This window comes from Carassius auratus, chromosome 14, assembly GCF_003368295.1.
Source record: "Carassius auratus strain Wakin chromosome 14, ASM336829v1, whole genome shotgun sequence".
In the NCBI taxonomy this organism is placed as follows: domain Eukaryota; kingdom Metazoa; phylum Chordata; class Actinopteri; order Cypriniformes; family Cyprinidae; genus Carassius; species Carassius auratus.
In genome coordinates this window covers 12,201,196-12,222,989 of record NC_039256.1, presented here as the reverse complement: position 1 = coordinate 12,222,989, position 21,794 = coordinate 12,201,196, and the positions used below count along the sequence as shown (strand labels likewise).

General features: G+C 37.9%; 1 protein-coding gene across 4 annotated transcripts in view; it reads left to right on the top strand.

Annotated features, from left to right (window-relative positions):
- The window catches only part of LOC113113646 (testican-1-like), a 224,592-nt gene that overhangs the window by 162,393 nt on the left and 40,405 nt on the right, over positions 1–21,794 (top strand). For all 4 annotated transcript variants that reach the window (XM_026280021.1, XM_026280020.1, XM_026280018.1 and 1 more), the window contains 3 exons: positions 2,739–2,853; positions 7,385–7,517; positions 11,133–11,247. In XM_026280021.1, the coding sequence (XP_026135806.1) occupies positions 2,739–2,853; positions 7,385–7,517; positions 11,133–11,247 (363 nt within the window). The remainder of the gene's footprint in view (positions 1–2,738; positions 2,854–7,384; positions 7,518–11,132; positions 11,248–21,794) is intronic.

Here is a 21,794-nt window from a genome sequence, read left to right as displayed (position 1 = left end):
CTACAAAAGTTAGCAGCACAAAGAATTTATTCCAGCATCTTAAACAGTAGGGATTGGTACCGAAACCCGGTATTAAACTGGCCCTGGGGCTAAATTATGAAAGACCGTAGTATCAGTAAGATCTGACGCTATCAGTTCTGCTTTCGGTACTGGAGGAAAAAAATTTATATACTATGTATTTTTCCTTAATAATGTTATCGTGCACATTTTATCTCACCAAACATTTCTAATGTGCGATCATATTAAGTGGTTTGTCTGTGAGATCTGCGAAATCTGTCATGCGCACTGCGGAGGCTGTCTGTCAGTCACACACACACACACACACAACAAGAACGAGCGCGGCGCACACACAAGAATAACAGAACGAAAACTCCCACTAAATAATAAAGAGTGACGATGGCGAAAAGATTTGCTTAACCTTTTAACTGTCACCCCCATTTTTTAACATAGACGTGAAAGTACACTATTCACACTTAAATTGTTATAATTCATAAACGCTTTTGAATACAGACCAAAGGTTGGTCTCTTTTTAAAGAAGACAATCTGCAGATTATTGCAGAAGTGAAATCATTTAAACAAATGAAAGCATAAAAAAAGTTATAGAAGTTTAAATTTACTGTAAATACATTTATTATTTTATTTTTTATTATATTTTATATAAAATAAATATTTTATAAAATATGTTTTAATCCAAAATTGCTATAAAATTAAAGCCATATGTCTAAATAAGTTGTGTTCCAAATTTGAAGTTGATATAAAAAAAATGTAGGTTCATATAGAATTTTGTTTAGGCGTTATACCACAAAAAGCCACCGGGTGTCATTGAAACTCCATTGAATTTTTTGGATGCATTTGTTTCTCTCTCGATTTTATATCTATGACAAAATAACCACCAAATATGGAATCTTGAGACTCAGACCTTTCCAACGATATGTATTTTGTCAAGATCATGAAAAGTTTTGATTCTAAAAGACCGTAATATATTTGGAATATCACACACGAATAACAGAACGAAAACTCACGCTTAATAATAAAGAGTGACGATGGCGGAGAGAGCAAAACGTTCCAAAGTGTGGTTATACTTTACTAGCGTTAGGGTGACCAGATGAGATTATTCAAAGATCAACAGTCTGTCATTAGTCTTAAATGTGCCACAAAAAACAACAACATTAAAATCATGAACTCAAATGTCAATGTAAAAGAAAAAAAAAGAAAAAAAACAATGACTGTTGTAACAGTGGGTAAATCAGACCTTTCTGTAATGCTAACGCTAATGAGTTTAAAGTTTTGTTAGCACTTTATGACTACCACTGTGACAAGTAGCCTATGTATTTTTGTAATAGATCTAATTTTGTCATTTTTGTTACATTTATTTAACCAAAAGTGTTTTATCAAAGAGGAACACACAATTTAATTTTTTTATTTATATTTTAATTTATTTTGAAGGTGCATTGTGTCAATGTAAGTTATTAAAAAACTGATAAGCTACATTTTCACTGTTTACAATGGCAGTGCCTGCCGTCTCGTATACAAGCATGTTTTGAGGCTTGTTTCCTGTTACACTTATGCACAAAGGGGAAATTTAGATTAAACTGCATAAGTGAAAATCAGAACAAAATAAAGAGTACATTTGTTTTGAGCAATTTCTTTGTCGGTTGTAGTTTGTTTTTAAATAGAAAACAAATCGATTAAAATCGAAAATCGGGTTTGGTGTGAAAAAATCGAGAATTTTGTTTTTTTAAGCCATATCGCCCAGCCCTAGCTGTTTCATTGTTTCACTGTATCATACCCATTCATTGTGTCATCCTATTGTGGTTTGTGATTCATTGTAAAAAAAATGTGAAGCAAAGCAACACAGGTTTAGCACAGCATGAGGGGAAATAAAAGATGACAGATGTTTCATATTAATGAACAGTTCCTTTAAATAAGAGGTATTTATTTTGTTAACAGCAGTGATCAGAGCTGTAAATCGACCGTATGTGTGTATTGAAGGCCAGTTGGCATGGCTGTGCTCCAGATGAACAGCAGGGTGGCATCAAACTTCCCCTATGTACACACACATTGACATGTGAAGGCCAGAGGGAGTGTTTGACCTCTGTTAAATCCACCTGTGTGTTTCAGCTCTCTCTCTCTCTCTCTCTCTCTCTCACACACACACTAAATGTTAGTTACATATGTCTGATACTTGAAACTGAATTTGCACTGTAATAGATGGCTGAGGAAAGGTGTGTGTTTAATGTTTCCTGATGGAGATGAATGTGTCACGGGTTCTCGTAATGATCTCCGCACACGCGCTATTCCTCTTCACCCTCCTACATGCTGGAGGAACTGCATTACCTGCGTGAGAGGAAGAGATGGCAGAGCACGAGACCGTGTTTCTCCTCTTCCTCCATTAGTCAGGAAGTGTTTTTACTGAGCTATTACTCAAAGTCGGCGATGTGTGTGTGTGTGTGAGATGATAAAGCGTTTGCCAGAAGGCTGCTGCATTGTTTCTCCTGTGTGTTTGCCAGAGTAAAGCTCTCCTCTCCTCCATCAGATTCTCTCGCTTCCTTTCATGCCATCTGACTGAATCTGCTCTGACTTTCTTTCCTGGAAAGGAAAAGCAAAACAAAAGAACATGAATATAGACGATGAGAGATTGTGTTTGTGTTTGAGAGAGACGTAAACACAGATCAGAGATCAGATGAGCTGGAGGCTCTAGTTTCTCAAAGTAAATGAAGTCTTTCTCTGTCTTTCAGGGCTGGACAGCACTAAAGACCCGTGTCTAAAGGTTCACTGCCCTCCTCACAAAGTGTGTGTGAGCCACGACTTCCAGACGGCCATCTGCGCCAATCATAAACCAGCAAAGCACAGGTAAGACCCACAGTCACACGTCAGGAAGGAAGAATCAGCTAGAAAAGAACGTTTGTCAAGGCAAAAGCTGATTGGTTTACTAATTGGTTGCTAAGGTTTATTTAGTGGTTGCTAGGGCGGGGGTTTTCAATCTTTTAGATGTCACAGACCACCATATACGATCATCCACATGCGAAAGACCACCATGCTAAAATGTGAAAGTCTGACTTTTTAATGTATAAAGAGTGGATAAATATGTGCAAAATATTATTTGGAAAATATTTAATTTTTATTATGTTACATTAGTAAATATTTGATTAAAAAAGGTAGGCGTATTTGTTTAAATTTAAATGCATTTTAATTTATCCATTCATTAATTCTTATAATTGTTTCAATTATGTGAATTAAATTATTTATTTAGTTTAGTTTTATTTATTTATTTATATTCATCATTATAAGTGGGACTACATTCTAAAACCTAAAAGGAAGCTATATTTTAATGCATTATAATAAAATATCCTTATATGTGTAAAATATTATTTGGAAAATATTTAGTTTCTAATATTTAGCATTATTGATTTTTCACCTACTCACTCTAGGACTGTTCTGTTAGTAATTTTTTTTATTATTATTATTTTTATCATTTAAATAAATTATTATTATTTTTATAATAATATTATTATTATAAAATCAAAATAATTTTTATTTGATTTAATTTAATTTAATTTCATGCAAGCCATATATTTATTCATAAAGACCAAATTTATACTGTAATATATATATATATAATTTTTTTTGTCATTTAGATCATTTATTTTAATCAAATTATTACTTTAATTTTATTGATTGAGTTTCTTATTTTCTAGTCTTTTTTGTTTTGTTTTTTAAGATCCTAACCAAACCCTAAAACTTTAGTTTTCTGATGCTTCTAGCAGACCTTCGGCAGTTATTCCATAACCATGATTACAAATCATTTCTAAGCACTAGATGAATGAGTGTGTGTCCTTGTGTTTAATCGGGCTCTGAGGTATCTCTGCTTTTCCAGACTCACATTAACATTCCGTTGCTGTCTATTGTGAGTCGTCATTATAGCCACAGTGGAACGTTGAGGGATTGTCATTTTCAATGCAGGCTCTTGACTCCGTCCCCCTCATGTCCAGACAAACAAATATGAATTGTATAATGGCAGTTCGAGCAGGTCCAAGAGTTTACCAAGCTAAATTACCACCGCCCCCTTACATATACAAACACAAAGTGCATGCTGACATGGCAAATATGTCTGCCTGAGAAATAACTACACGCTGATCTGATGCGCAGTGCTTACAGGTGATAATCCTGCATTGGTCACGCTATCATTAATGACCAGCACATGAGGTGTAGATGTCGCTTGGGGTCATTAATTTACACTTTAAAACACTGCAGTACACAATGCATGTATGAAGAGCGCTGATAGATAAAGCACAACAAAATAACACATTAAGAAATCAGATGTAGATCTGCATGGAATCTGCACACTTTTTTCACAGTTTTTGCTCTAATTATTTGGGAAAATCTGGCAGATGGATCTACAAATATTGTGAAAAGGAGCTGATGTTGCTAGTGTTTAAGCACGTTCAATAAACAAGCACTTCATGTCTAAAACGTGTTTGATTTCTCTGGGTGCAATTTTTAAGCGTGACTTGGCTCTTTTCCAAACTTCAGTACACTACTTAGGCAGAATCCTAACTGAAATGAAGCATCATAACTGCCTGATTTGTAGCAGTATATGTAACAAATGATGCTACTGTAATTCTGGGTCAAAACAATAAGCATAATATTGTTACTTACGTTTTGATACAGCTTTGCTCTTGCTCTCTTTCTCTCTCTCTCTCGTCTCGTTGTAAATGAAAATGTAAAAATTACATTTTAGTAACCAAAAATAATGGAACTAATATGATTTAACAACAATTTATTGAAAGTTTAATAAAAATTACATGTTTAAGGCCTTATGAATTCCATTTGAATTTTTTCCCCAAATTCCATGTTTAGATATATATTTTACTTTTCCGGGTTTAATAAAATTTTGAATAATCAACAAGCATATCTAATCAATTAAATTTAGAAAACAACATTTTAACCTCAATTTATTAAAAGTTTTATTATAAATATTATTATTATTATTAAGGCCCTATGTAATCAGTTTTATTTTTTCCCAGTTTCTGTTTTTATTGTATTAAATTTGTCTGTTTTATTAACCAATACTGATACTATTTAAAGGGTTAAATTCAACTGAAGTGTAATTATGAAGATTTATTCTCATGTATGGATGGATTATTTCCTCTGTAAGACTGATATGAGAACAGATTCATCACAGCAGTGTAATTTCCTCGGTAGTGAGCTGATATTACAAATATACTTTAATATAACACAATGAAGTGTGAATTACAGACTCATAATATAATGCACCGTAATGTGCTGTAATATAATCCATTAGACTGTATCCCGCTGCATTGTCCAGCAGTTCAGCATATATAGACTGTGAAAGCGGCGGCTCAAGACGAGGACTTCATAGAGGCCAGAGACAGATTGGGCTTATTCTCACTCAGTAATGTCTGTGAATGTGGCAGATGGACTGCTTCAGAAGGACTGGCAGTGAGATGAGCTCATTACACGGCTGGGATTGGTCACCCCACAGCATTCGGCCCACCAATATTTTTGTATAATGATGCTGAACTGTAGCTGCTAAATTGACCATTGTCCCCCTCAAATGATTTCCTAAAGAGCTGTGCGAGTTTCCAGTTGTGTCACTCCACGCTGTCTTTCCCCTCACGTCATAAAATCATTTAAACTGGAATCAATAATTCATGTCTGCTTATTTATGTGGTAAGCACTCATGTAATAAGTGAGGAAATGTGCAGTTAGCTAGTCATTAGCACAACCTAAAGCGTTTCAGGTTTAAATGAGAAAACTCAGATTATATGTAATGAACTCCTTCATATATGATAAATAACATAAGATGACACAATAAACATCTAAAACAACTTTGTTTTACTTTTCCCCCTGTACATTAGAACGTGTCTTGTTTATTTATTTATTTTTTCTTTTCAGAGCAAAAAAAAAAGATAAATCATAAAATTAAACTATATAGACTTTAGTATGATCATTTTTACTTTGATATATTTTAATAAGTACAGCTCAGAATATGTTGTTTTATTTTTACGTAAATATGTCACACTGTATGACATTGGAAACCCATTTCTATATATCCATATTTTGACATTTTGTTTTCACAGGTTATTTGAAACATTTAAGTAGAAATTTGACTTTGCTTTCTCTGTATATAAAATCACTTTTTTATTTAATTTGATGCAAACACCAAAATGGGAGACGAGCGATTTTATATGTATAATTTAGATTCGTTTTTAATGAATACCCTAATGAATACCCAAGGCTGCATTAAATTGATAGAAAGTGGCATTTAAGACATTTATAAGGTTACAAAAGATTGCTGTTTCAAAGAAATGCTGTTCTTATGAACTTTCAATTTGACAAAGAATCCTGAAAAATAAAATGTATCAATGTTTCCACATAAAATATGTTTATGTTTGATGATTATTGAATGATTTCTAAAGGATCATGTGAGACTGAAGACTGGATTAATGATGATGGAAATTCAGCTTTGCACTGAAGGAAGAAATTACATTTTAAAACATAGTCACATAGAAAACAGTTACTTTAATATTCCACAGTATTGCTGTTTTTGCTATATTTCTGATCAAATAAATGCAGCCTTGGTGAGTCTTCTTTCAAAAAGTGCCACAAACATACAGTCGTTTATCAAATCTCTGACATTGTCACTGATCTGTGCTTCTGTCAGCCATGAGATACAGATAGAGTTCATGTTTGTTTATCACCGCCAGATGATCACACTTCACGCTTTCTATGAGATATTGACAATTTGAGTGTGAACAGAAGTGACATTACAGACATCTTTTGTCACTTTATCTCTAGTATGTGTATGTGTGTGATATCTGATCAGCCGGTGTTGTGTAAGATTTCATCTCCTTGTAAAATCCCTTTCGGATTCAAGTATTAGCTGCTTGTAATGTCGCTCACATCTTGACTGGGCCATTGGCACAAGCCCGCAGGTGATCAGAACTAGCTTAGTACGCTAATTAATGAGCTACTAACTGTAGGGAATACAGGACAGAAGGTTAGTTTTGAAGGGTAATCAGATCAGTTATCATACTACACAAGATAAAACTTTAATTTGGCCACTTATTGAATCAGATGATGTATCAAATATAATTTCAAATACATTTAATTACTTTATCTTTATAATATACATTGCATAAATCATAGTCTTACTGTATGATTCCCAATCAGGTGCTAAATAAAAAATTTAACATCCAGAAACACCAGTTTTACTGAGAAGTATATTCTAATATACCCTAGTAATATATTTATCATTCAGTTCATGTTAATTTCATATATATATATAAAATAAAAAAAAGAAGAGGCCTATAGTATATTTCTGACATTCCCTACTAATTTTCTCTCATTCTCTTTGTAGCATTAAACCCAGGAAGGGAAATCCCCCACATAAGCGTTGGATGGGAGCTGTGAATCATGGGAAATGTAGGCCATGTCCTGTAGTTCACTCCAGCTTTGTGTGCGGCTCAGACGGTCACACATACTCCTCAAAGGTGAGATATTCATCACTGTTTACATTGAGGTGATCCCATGACTGTATAACCATCCAGCGTTGATATGACCATATCGCGCCTGCGTCTCACGGGCATGCAGACATATTTTGCAACACTATAGCCTGTTCACTAACAAAATTAAATACACCTAAAGAAAAATAAAAAGTTGCACTGCTCAGTTGTACAGACTGTTGGGTTCAGCGTGACCAGCGTCTCACTGTGCTGATATATATATATATATATATATATATATATATATATATATATATATATATATATATATATCAAGACAGATTGTATAAAATATATATAGTACATTTATATATATTTATATATAGTACATGCTTTACCAGCATTTTAGAATAGTAAATGGGTTGAGAAAGATCACAAATATATTGAGGTGCTAGTCTATGCAAAGCTTTAAAGACAAAGAGCAACTGTCAAAAATAAATTGCTTTTCATGACAGCGCTAATATGTTTTTAAACACAAAGTGGCATCAAAACTGACACAGTCACATTAGAGGAGAGGGGACCAAGGTGATTGACAATAATTATTTTTGTCATTGTTTAGCTGTAAAAAATTCACATCCATCCAACATTTTATGTCATGCAGACAATCAAACAAACTGGACAGAGAACAGCTTCTATATTTAATAGGAAGATAAAGCAGAGTGTCGCCCAGCATAGGAATGATAGGATAAGTTGTGTCTCTGAATATGACCTAGAGGAAGCATATATAATGCAAAAAGAAGAGGACCTAAAATGGAACCCTGCTGAACACCATAAAATATTTGAGCACAAGATGAGAAACATTCCCCTACATTAACAGAAAAAGTTCTCCCCTTGAGGTAAGAGGCAAACCACTCAAGCACAGACCCCTGAAACCCAGCTACATGATTGAGTTTGTGTAAAAGGATATCATGATCTACTGTGTCAAATGCTGCACTTACATCAAGCAAGATTAAAATACAGCTCAGCCAGAGTCAAGAGTGAGTAAAATGTCATTGGTAACCTTCAGCAACACAGATTCAGTACTATGTCACTTAATGAAACCAGACTCAAAATAATACAAAATACCAAAAATGCTCAGGTAAGATGAAACCTGAGATGAGACCTATTTTTTCAAGACTTTTGAAATAAAAGGTAGTTTAGAAATGGTTCTGTACTTATTCATAAGAAACTGAACAAGATGATGCTTTTTCAAAAGTGATTGTAAATGTCTGGGACCCTCCCACTGAATAGATTACTGTTAATAATAGACGTCACGATTGGACTCAACTGTAAAAGCCTCTTTAAAAATATGTGAAGGAAGAATATCAAAAGGGCAGGAAAAGGGTTTCATAATCGAAACAATATTTTACTAACTGCAACTCATTTCCATGTTTGATTAAATGTAAAGTGTGTTTGTGTTGAGGTTCAGGTGAGATAAATCTGATCAGAGGAATTTAGCCTGAACACTAGGTGCAGGATCATTGTGTCCCAACGAGGAGAGAGTCACCTTTAAATTCCAATATCAGCGCACAGCTCTCTCTCTGCTGGTGTAAATGATGCAGTGTTTGGTGATGGATGGTTAGGTGGATGAACTGTGTCCGCTGTTGATATTGGATTCTTGAGTCCTGCGCAAACCCCCCTCCAGCTCAAGAACAGAGAGAAAAACTTGAACCTCCAGCACAACCTGTGCCTCCCATCTGTGACCGCACCATTTTAACCCCGCCCACACCATTTCCTTCCCTTCAGCTAGAATGAAATCAGATGTGAGAGATGGAGTGAGAGAGAGACCTGGTCTGAACAGATAGAGCAGAGAAATGAGCAGCATGTGGACGCGGTAGATATGTGAACGGCTATTCTGATATTTTCAGCTGTAGAATCAGTAACACTATATTTACAATGATTATCATAAACAGAAACAAAACTTGACTAAAATGGAAAATCAGCATAACAAAAATAAAATAATATAAAATACCAACATTAAAGCTCTATACACCAGTTAAAAAAAACAAAGGAGAAAAAAAAGCCCTTTGCACCAGTTAAAAAATGGAAAAATAGAAAACTGAAATAGAAAATTAGCTTAAGAAATACAATATTAAAGCTCTATGAACAATAAATAAATAAATAGAATAAATAAATAAATAAATAAATATAGACTGCATCACAGTTGGTGTATAGTGTATTAACTGTCTGCATGGAAGAATGATGAATCGATGTAGAATCAATAACACTATACAGTATATAGAAAAATTATTATAAACAAAAAAAATCTACTAACAGAATATTTTCAGACAAATGACAGTAATTTTCATTAGACAAAAACAAATTTAAATCTTTATGCACCATTAAAACAAACTGAAACTAATATACTGAAATTAATAATCAGCATAATAAAAAGAAAAGAAAAGACAATACAAAAATTAAAGCTTCATGCACCATTAAACTAACTAGACTGAAACAGAAATATATACATATGAAACATATTTGTTTTGTAATGTATTTACTTTATTAAACTACTGTACATCTAGAGGGATGGATGAATAAATGTACAATCAGTAGCACTATACAGAGAAAAAATATTATATACAAAACCATCCCCTGACAGAGTATTTTCAGACAAATGACAGTAAATTCTATAAGATAGAACCAAAATAAAAGCTTTATGCACTATAAAAAAAAAAAAAAATAACCTGCATACAACTTCAGACTTGTTTTATGCTTTATTTAATTTTTTTTCTGGTTTTCTAGTCAATTATTTACTATCTGTGCTATCTGGATGGATGAACTGATGTCACATTCAGGTCACATTATGAAAATAAAACGGGTTGTAAAAGCTGTTTCATGTTGTTTGCATGTATTATAAAATAGAGTATGCCAGAAAACATTGATCTCTAGAGTTTTTGACAGATGTGATTCACTTCTTTCTCTGAATCCATTTTTGTTAATCTGAAACACTGAACAGACTCTTTATTGAACAAAAGAGCCTTTCAGAGGTAAAACAAGATGCAAGTCTGAACTTAATATACACACAAACAGTGTTTAAATGCCGTGTGTTGTTCAGGTGAGTCTATTGTTTTTAAAGGTTATTGGAAGGTTTAAACACTCATCAAGATGAAAAAAAGTAAATAAAGCACCACAGCCATGTCACAGATTTATTTAATATTTTCTTTATTCTCCATCAGTATGGAATTACGTGGAGACAATCTCATTCTACGTGGAGACAATCTCATTCTATTCTATAAGCTCACATTTTCAACATTCTGATGTCTTGATATTAATCAACAGGACAGTCTGCTGTTTATTTAATTGATCCTGCTTTTAATAAATAATGAAGTATTTCACTTGATTAAGCGTTATGTCTGATAGTCTAATCATGACATCATCTTTAATTAAAAGCCAAAAAACACAGCAGATTTTATACCGTTTCTGTATGATCAGATCTGACACAATCGCTTCACTTCAAAGGAACTCAAATCTTGTCATCTTAATTTGATAGCTCGTATTTTTCTCATTGCTGAGGAAACAGACTCATTTCACGAGTGATAAAGCTCAGAGCTTGGGCTGTGACAGTTAAATGTGATAATGTCTCCAAATGCACTACCCAGAATCCTTTCTGCTCTTCCACAGTGTAAACTTGAGTTCCAGGCCTGCAGCTCGAGCAAGAGCATCTCTGTGAAATGTGAGGGTCCGTGTCCCTGTCTGCCAGGACAGGAAGTCATCAAACCACATGCAGAGAAGAACGGTGAGTTAGTTCCTGTTTGTTAGGATGTAGATAGTACCATATACTGTCTGAACAGAGACTTTCTCCACCGTCAAAATCTTAAGTGAATATTTCTAAAACATGACTAAGCTTGTCCAAGCTCATGGTACTTTGATGTTGGTTAATGGTTACCTAACATGCAGGAAAACAAAAATGAAAATTCAACCAAAAATTAAAATTCTGTCATTTACTCATGTCGTTCCAAATCTGTAAGATCTTAGTTTATCTTCGGAGCACAAATTAAGATATTTTTGATGAAATCTGAGAGTTTTCAGACTCTCCCATACACAGCAAGGATACCTGTAGCTACCACAATCAAGGCTCAAAAATGTAGCAAGGACATCAATAAATAATCCATGTGACATCTGGGGTTCAACCGTAATTTTATGAAGCTACGAGAATACTTTTTGTGCACAAAGAAAACTAAAATAATGACTTTATTTAACAATTTGTCTCATCTGCGTTAGCCTTTAGGGCCATTTTGGAGAGTATCACATACAGTACGTACTGTAAACAATGTATGCTGTTCTGTGTCTGGAGCACCATAGGTGGAGACACTGTTTATGCTTTGATCTGAATGTAAACAATGTATCCATGTACATATATTGCATACGTTGTTTACGTAGGTGATGCTCTCCTAATCATACGGATAATAATAATAAAAATGTTATGAGTTTATATGTAAAACATGTCAGAACAATTATAAGACACATTCTCTGTTTAATTCAGAGCAGCTGTGATTGTTAGAAGGCAGGATTTTGCCTCTTTGACATTTTGACACAAGGCAGAAACTGATTTTCTTCCTCAGTATTTATATCTTGTTTTTCAGGACAAATACTGTATCTAAACATAATATCTTAAATCAGATTTCTTGTTGTTGTTAAGCATAAACTCACTTAATTAGGATTTTGTTGTTTGTTTGTCATTGCATATCTCACATCAGTAAATATATGTTGATTTAAGAATTATTCAATATTTGTACTGGAAAAAAAGATAAAACTATTAAGAACTCTTGAGAATTAGCATTTTAGTGTATGTTACACATTCATGCATATGCTGCAGTGTCTGAAATCACTCACTAATTCACTAAACAACAGATTCTTCACAAATGCATAGAGTCATTACTGAACACTTTTTTGATGCACTCTGAATGAAGGGATAATAACTTTGAAATCCGATCACATGCTCAGACCACACTGGATCAGATTTTAATTGAATATGAATTGTCCTGTGAATGTGGTTTGGATGGGGTTAGTGAAAGTTTTTTTTTTTTTCAGTTTAGACCACAGAAAAATAAACACACTGAGTTGGACACTGAAACATTTTTGCTGCCTGTCTGAACAAACCGTAAGAGACACATGAAAAAGCCTCAAGAAAGAAAAACACTCAGACGCAAGATGTGTGTGTGTGTGTGTGTGTGTCTTTCCTGAGGGGGAAGAGAATAGTGAATTTAGAGTTCTGGGAACAACACTGGACATCACAAAGACAAGCTCTCAGGAGGAATAAACACAGAAAGATGTTTGTTAATGTGAATTTTTCAGATATTTTGTTATTCATGGGAGAGAAACATCTCCAATGAGATCTGTTTAATACTTAACTTCCAGATTAAATGGAGATTCAGTCTCCTGCGTCTCAGATGTTTCCCCTGAGACAAAGATCCCATAATCATACACGTGCCTCCTACAGAGTTTTGCAAGAATCTCAGCAGTTGCTACGTTTACATGCATAAGTTTTGGTTCAATGGGACTGAATTCATTCAGATTGATGAATCTGACTGTAGTTTTCACATGAATGCTAAATAAAGTGATCGGGTTGATGCGCACATTTATAGGTTACAAGCTTCAAATAAGATTTTTTTTTTTAATTTTTATTTTTTTTTATTTTACATGTGCACACTGCACAAATATAGGGGAATCAGGGAATCAGGGAGAGATCGTTCGCGGTCGTTTGGATGATCGGTTTCTCCCTGAACATAGACCACCAGCTCAGCAGAGCCTTCCATTCCTTCATGATCTCCATTCAGAGATCGAGAAGGCATGGAAGAAACCGTACTCTGCCCGTATTCATCGACATCAGCGGGGTAACTTCGCTGATGTTGAGGAGATCGGTGAGTACGGTTATGTGTCGATGCCGCCCGTTGACGAGACGTTTGCGAACTATCTTGTTTCTGGGCGGGTGTCGACACTAAAAGCTCCGACTCTACCATCCAAGCCCCTTAAAACCACGGCTCGCTTGAATGGCAGAGCGTACACGACAGCAGGTCAGGCTGGTGCTGCCCTTCATACCATGGCAGTGCTCCAAGCCTACCAAGCTGACCTGCTGCAGGATCTCGACCAGGGGGCAGGGCTGTCCCCTGAGGCGGTCGCTGAGTTGCGCCGGACCACAGATTTGTCCCTCCGGGCCACTAAACAGACTGCTGCCGCGATCGGCCGATCGATGGCGGCGATGGTGGCCACAGAGAGGCATCTGATATCGGGGAGAAAGAAAATCCCTTCTCCTTGATTCACCAGTTTTGCCTAATAAACTTTTTGGCACCTCCGTTGAGGCGGTGGTTGGAAAGTTTAGGGAGGCATAGGGGCGCTCAGCTGAATTTAAGACCTGTATACTGCTGAGATCCGGGCCCCAGCCCAGGCAGGTGGGAGGACCTGGTCCGTCTTGGTCTGAGGACCGTAGGCAGGACCAGAGGTCTAGGGTCGCCTCTCTTGTCCCCCCTCCATGGAGGAGTAGGACACAGAGGAGGCGAGCCTCCCGAAAAAAGAGGGACTTAAGGGAGGTTATTCAGCACAAGCGCTGCAACGCTCAGCGGAAGTAGGGTTTGATCTCCCTGGAGGGCCTTTTCTACCAGCCCTCTCCCTCTTCTTGACTCCCCAGGCGTTTACGTTACACCAGCCCTGGGGATGGGCCTTATGATGAGAACTATGTTCTGATGGCCCGCCGTAGCAACTGGTTGATGTGAGCGCCTCTTTTAGGCATGTAAAAGTGGTGGACCCCAGATTCATTGAGAACTCTCTGGCGAGTCTTCACTCCGCACGCCGCAGGTGAACTTTTTGGTTTGTAAAATTCTGTGTGTATAACTAACACTGATTGTATTTCTCTACAGACCTTGTTCCCTGTATATACCTAGGGGGTCATTCTTAGAGGAGCAATTAAAGTATGGACTTTAGGGCCCTGAAGCCTCCCCCAGTTGGTGGCTAGAACGAATTAGGAAGAAGCTCAAAGAAGATTTGGCTTCTGTGCTGAGTATGTGATGGCCTTCCTGTCATAACATTTTATATGCGTGGTGGGCCACCACTCATTTCTGTTTAGCCTCAGGGCTATTAGCCACCCAGGGGTAGAGTAGTTGTTCTTCCTAAAAAAAAAAAAAAGATGTTGGAGGTGTGTTGCTAAGTATAGCTGCCGCATTTATTATGTGTTAGGTTTCCTCCCCTAGATTTCAGCCTCCTCCCTTAAATGGGAGTTGTTGGCCAAGGCCCGCCCCTTTCTCTGCATTCAGGGGTGATGCAGGGTGGTAGCTGAGGTAGGATCAGTCTGGCAGGGTTAGGCCATCTTTCGCTCTGCGAAATGACAGTTTGTCAGACCCTGCCGAACAGAGATGTTTGGGCCTCTAGAGCTGGCTCCACTCAGCCCGTTGAGCTAATCGCTCAACCGATGGGTTGAAGTGGGTTGGCTTGCAATTTAGCCCCCCCCCCTGTCCCCTAGGCTGGGCGCAGGAAAAATCCCTGTAACCCTTGGAGCCACTTGCAGGCCCGTTCCCTGTCTAACATTGCAGGGGCATATGGTTGTTACTCCCCCGCTAACTCAGGGTAGTTTTGAGTAGTCCATTCTCACCTCTGTATTTATCTACCTCACACCATGATGGCTCCGGTTGAGCAGGGAGTTCTAAACTACATTTCATTCCAGTTTTTGAACTCCGCTCCCTTTGAAGCCAGAGCATTGCCATGGGCTGACGCCTATGCATTTAGTAGATAGGCCCCTAATGGGGCCTCCACTAGGCAGAATGGCGTATGTTGTACTCCCCTGCTATAAGGGTATTGCTATTTGCTGAGTACACTGCCTCTGGCAATGTGATTAGGTATCAAGATGCTGTAGCAACAGCTTTCTGCCACGAAGACTGCACGGTTGGGTAGTAGGCCCCAGCAGGCCTCCTTGACCGAATAGCACCCAATACGGCTCCTAGGCCAGCTCACCTTCGGTGGTTGGCCCTGGTAGTTTGGGCAGAAGGCTCACTGCCGATTATTAGGCCTTAACAGGCCTCCTCGGAGGTGGGTCACAACATTGTGGAACATACACTAGGACAAAACTATAGGAAAAGTTTTTAATAGTATGGTTCCAGCAGTGTTCGTTAAAGTAGCAGAATAGACTCGCTATCAGCTAGTAGGCTCGACCAGGCCTCCCTGTTAGGCGAGTCCCCAGCAGCAGTTACATCAAGCTGATTAGACTGTTTCAGGTAGTAGGCCTCTTCAGGCCTCCCTGAAGGTGGGCTCCCACATTTTGTGGTGGTCAGGTAGTATGCTTTACTAGGCCTCCCTGAGGGTTTAATCCCAAATACTGTGGTTACTAGGTGGCAGGCTCCACAGGCCTCCCTGTAGTTGAATTTCCGCTTCTTTGAACTGTAAGGTAGTAGGCCTCATAAGGCCTCCCTGAAGGCAAAGCCCCAAAGACAGTCAACTGGACTGCCAGTCTGGCTCACTATCAGCTATGGGTTTCAGGTAGTAGGCCTCTCCAGGCCTCCCTGAAAGTAAGCTTTCCTGCACTGTGTTTATTAGGTAGTAGGCCTCACTAGGCCTCCCTGAAGTTGAGCTCCCACATACTGTGGTTGTCAGGTAGTAGGCCTCACCAGGCCTCCCTGGAGTTGAGTTCCAAATGACTTTCAGTTTCCACTTAAGGTGGTTATCTGGTAAAAGGTAGTAGGCCTCTCTAGGCCTCTCTGTAGGTGAACTCCCACATATTGTGGTTGTCAGATAGTAGGCATCACCAGGCCTCTCTGAAGGTGAGCTCCCACATACTGTGGTTGTCAGGTAGTAGGCCTCTCCAGGTCTCCCTGGGAGTAGTTTCACGGTGATGCTGGGTTTTGTAAGCTAGTGGCCACTTACTTTCAGTTTAGCAGTCCTTATCAGGCAGCTACCGAAGGTGAGTTTGCGCCCTGGCTCGGCTCAAGTTTTTATTCTCTGCTACGGGTTCCCTCCTGGAACCTCTTTATCCTGCTACAGCCTGGTTGCCTACCAGGTAGATCTTATGCTCCCCTCACTGAGGGTCAATGTGAGTATGTGGTCTCCTGAGTCTGGTCAGTCGGTCATAGGCTTCTCATGAGGCCTCCCAGTTAGATCAGTCCTTAGGCCCTCACAGGTCTCCTCAGTGTTTTTGAAACACAAACACTGGGTAGATCCGTGGATCGAGTAGATAAACTCCCCTCGCTGGCAAGGGTTGTAAAGCACTATGCTGAGTCATACTCTCCAGGATATCCCTTCTCTGAGATCCGGGCCGAGTGGTTCACTGCCTGCTCCGCAGTTCCTCGGGCTGGATGCCTTCCTAAAGGCAAGTGTCCAGAGGCTCTGTCTACGGACAGACAGGAAGTGGCCAGTCTGTCTTATGTAGTGACACCAGGTCAGGCCTGCCTGGTGGCATTTCAGGTTGTACATTCCCCTGAATAGTGACTGGCTGGGGTTCCCTCGGGTTCCTAGGCCACATTCCCTAGAAGGGACCCCTTCTAAGAAGTTGAAGTTGTGGTACTAGGCCCTTGAGCAGGCCCAGGTAGACCTTTCACTAAACTATGTTTATGGAAGTTTTCTGTGGTATCATATAGCTTGGGCTATGACCGTAGGGAGTGCTGTCACTGACAGCCCTGTGTGACCTGAGGGTGAGTGGTTCTAGCGTTCATTGAATTGCTGGTTCTGACAGTTGTCACTGCCATTGGGCATGCACTCCCTTTAGCATGGCGTTCCCCATAGCGTCGATGGCGTATTGTCGAAGATCCCTTCGAAAGGGAACATCTCAGGTTACAAATGTAACCTTGGTTCCCTGAGAACAGGGAACGAGACAATACGTCTCCCAGCCATGCCTCAGGGTCTGCCTGCCAAACAGACCCTTCAGACAAAAGGATATTGTCATGGTTTCAAGGCGCCCTTTTTATATCCAGGTCGCACGCTCATCATTCAAGCTGATGATTCACGGCTGTCGCCGGTCAGCATGATTGCTGTGAGTTGATATTTAATTTCAGACACCTGTCACACCTGAGGCGTTCCCCATAGCGTCGATGACGTATTGTCTCGTTCCATGTTCTCAGGGAACCAAGGTTACATTTGTAACCTGAGACGTTTCTCACTGATGGCACATAATAACCACTCTCCTTTACTTGTTTTTAACAGCAGTATTGATATTTATCCATTTATGAATAAATAAAGATATCAATATTCATCCATTATGCTGCTCATATTTATCACAAAAAAAGAAAAAGCCCCTCCCCGCACCCAAAATGGGTTGCCTGTGGATGAGTATCCAAAACAAGGTTGTCCTGCTCCACTTCACAGTTGCCGAGTGAATGGATAGTTTAATAATGATAGAACACGCATTTATACAACTTTTTATTCAAAAGGAAGAGCCGCTCATTCCGTGCATCATATGTCATTACGTTATTTCTGCGTCATTGCACATGCACAGTCCTTTCAGTTTTGTGATTGAAACCGATCGAGTGTTTAATGCACTCTCAATCATATTAGAAGAGGAGTAATCCACCCCCTTCAATCCGATCACAAGTTAATTCCAATTGAGCTCAATCGGATCGATTAAGGTGTTTATATGAACATTTTATTTGGTTGCATTTAAACGTAGCCAGTGTCTTAATCAAAAGTCTCAGAATAAACTCACATTTACATTTACATTTAGCAGACGCTTTTATCCAAAGCAATCAGATCAACAAGAGAACAACAACAGTATACACATTTACATTTACATTTATCTGATGCTTTTATCCAAAGCGACTTACAATTGCTATATATAGAGGTCGCACGCCTCTGGAGCAACTAGGGGTTAAGTGTCTTGCTCAGGGACACATTGGTGTCTCACAGTGGATTCGAACCCGGGTCTCTCACACCAAGGGCATGTGTATTATCCAGATCGGGAGGTCATTCCACAAACTTGGCACAGTCCAGGAAAAGGTCCATAGAGTGATTTTGAACTTCTTTGGGATGGCACCACAAGGAATCGTTCACTTGCAGAGTGCAAACTTCTGGAGGGCACATAAGATTGAACTAGTGAGTTTAGGTATGTTGGCGCCGTGCCAGTGGTCATCTTGTAGGCAAGCATCAGTACCTTGAATTTGATGTGAGCGGCTACTGGTAGCCAGTGTAACCTGATGAGGAGAGGAGTAACGTGAGCTTTTTTTGGCTCATTGTAGACAACCCTCGCTGCTGGATCAGTTGCAGAGGCTTGACAGTACATGCAGGACGGCCTGCCAGGAGAGCATTACAATAGTCCAGTCTGGAGAGAACAAGAGCTTGGACAAGAAGTTTGGTGGCTTGCTCTGACAGGAAGGGTCTAATCTTCCTAATGTTGAATAAGGCAAACCTACAGGACTGGGTCGTTGTAGCAATGCGGTCTGTGAAGCTTAACTCATAATCCATCACAACTCCTAGGTTTCTGGCTGTCCAGGAAGGGGTTATGGTTGACGAACCCAGCTGTATAGAGAAATTGTGATGAAATGATGGGTTAGCTGGCATCACCAGGAGTTCTGTCTTAGTAAGATTGAGCTGAAGTTGATAGTCATTCATCCAGCTAGAAATGTCACTCAGACAGGCTGAAATGCGAGCAGCTACCTTCGGGTCATCTGCTTGGAATGAGAAATAGAGTTGGGTGTCATCACCATAGCAGTGATAAGAAAAGCCATGCCTCTGAATGACAGATCCCAATGACGTCATGTAGATGGAGAAGAGAAGTGGTCCAAGTACTGAGCCTTGAGGAACCCCTGTAGCAAGTTGTTGTGACTTTGAAACTTGAAGGATCTCTTGGAGAGGTTGGACTTTAACCACAGGAGTGCAGTTCCAGAGATGCCCATCTTTCTGAGGGTGGACAGGAGAATCTGGTGATTTATGGTGTCAAAAGCAGCTGAAATGTTCAATCCAGTCTCAGGGCTTCAGTAACCAAGAGCAGAGCAGTCTCAGTTGAGTGGATACTTTTGAAGCCAGATTGGTTACTGTCCAGGAGGTGGTTCTGTACAAGGAACATAGTGAGCTGGTTGAACACACTTCGCTCAAGTGTCTTTGCAATGAATGGAAGAAGGGATCATTTCTGCAGTAAAAGTAATGTCTGTAGTTTTCTAGAAGCACTGGATTTAGAGAAGGTTTCTTAAGCAGTGGTCTTACCAGAACCCGAACATTTCTCATCAAGTGATTGATGAGCTGCACTTCACATTATTTTTATCAACCAGTGACACATTTTGGTCTCCTACAGAAGAAACATGTGAGATAAAGATGATACAAGGGTTCAGTTGACAATTGTTGACTAAACATGCTTCATTTAAATGAAGATATTTAATCTTAAATCCCAAGATTGATACTGTTGTCGGTTGATTCATGAACCAAACTTCACTAAACATCACAAAGGATCAGCTTTCAAGTTTTGTGTATTTAATCACAAAATATATATATATATAAAACAATTTTATTCAGTTTTGATACTCTTTAATGTGACTTGACAGATCATTGTAGATGTGAACGAACATCTCTGTCTTTACCATTAGTTACAGCACCAAAAGAGTTTGTTCAGAAGGTGTTGAAAAAAACAGAACTTACTGAATGGACTATGAAATCTGTTTCAACCGCTGAAAGATATAAATGAAACAGCTTGTAAACAATAATGTCATGTAACATCATATTTACCTCAGAAATACTCTACAGAGGAGCTTTTTAAAATATATGCACTGTATTACATATTCATTATATTTTTACTTAATCTGGTAAGAGTTTCAATTACAGCCACTGTATAAATGTTTATATTTTAACAAGAAATTATAATATAAATATAATATAAAACATGCCTTATGTGCTATTTAAATGCCAATTATTAGTTTTTGAGTGTTAATTGTCAAATCTAAATAATTAGAAATAATTATAGCAATAAATCAGAAAAAAAATCTGCTTTAGTTTTTTTTTTTTTTTTACCTGATACATATCCCAATGAATTAATATTGAATAAAATTGAGATTGGAATCAAATCAAATCAAATAAAATCAAGAGCTTTGAAATCTGTGTCAATATTCTTAATATTTGCATTAAACATAATTGAAACATAATGCATTAATAAACATATAAACCCCCCACTTATCTGCTATTTAGATTATTATAATTTTTTCAGTGTTAATTATTGTATTTCAAAAAAATTAAAATAAAAATCATAAGCAGGTTTAGATTAGGTTTTCTTTAAAGAAAATGTAGATGTATTTGATATATTTCCAAATTAATTAATATTGAAATGACATCAGAAACAAACTGAATCAAGAGCTTGTGAATCAAAATAAAGTTGAATTGGGAACTCTGTCAATACTCTTCATACTTACATAAAACTTATCTGAGGACTGAAACATAATAGCATATGTTATTGCATATATAATAAAAAAAACTGCCTAATGTGCAATTTAAATGTTATTAATCTCAAAATAAATAGAAAAAAAAAACAATTCCTAAGAAAAACTAACGTACCTAATACATTTGCAAATTAATTGATATTGAATCAAAAAGAGATTATGAATCTGAATCAAACTGAATGGTGATGAATGTTACATTTGCAGATTGTATTGTATGAACAGGTGAAACTAAGTAAGTCAGTTCTTCCACATATATATTACACACATACAAAGAAATGAAATTGCGTTACTCTCAGAACCTTGGTGCATACAGATAACACTAACAGTAGAGCCTAAAATAGATAGATACAGATTAAATATAAAATACAACTATAGAAATAAGGGTATGTTAAAAAAAATACAAATAAAAAAACAGTTAAATAAAGCAGCACATGGCAGATAGAATGCAAACCAGTGAAGTAAACAAACAGTGCAGATAAAATGATTGTAGGCTGCGCTTGGGAAAGAAAGCACACGAGATGAGACCACAACAATCTGTTTACAGTCTAAACATATACATTTTGACTATATTTATTAGATACAGAATTGTAAATGTATTTTATTCATTCAAATTGTGAAAATTGTGTCAATATCCAGCCCTAGTTCCCTCACATATCCTGAGTGCTGAATGAGCAAGTCTGAGCAGTGAAGTTTTCCTCCTGCAGTGTTTTGATGCCATCAGTCTGATATTTTTAAGGGTTTGTTGTGCTGTAATTCAGATTCATGACCTATAGCCTGTTTGCACTTATTTCCCAAAGGCTTCCCCACACAGCACAGTCTCTCTCTGTGGGTTCTGCTGTGAGATGTGAGGAGAGATGAGGGTTCGGTCTGATAGCAGCGTTATGATGTCTGTATTTTAATGACTTCAGATCACTGACATGATCTTTAATTGGAAAAGTGATGCATGCATCAG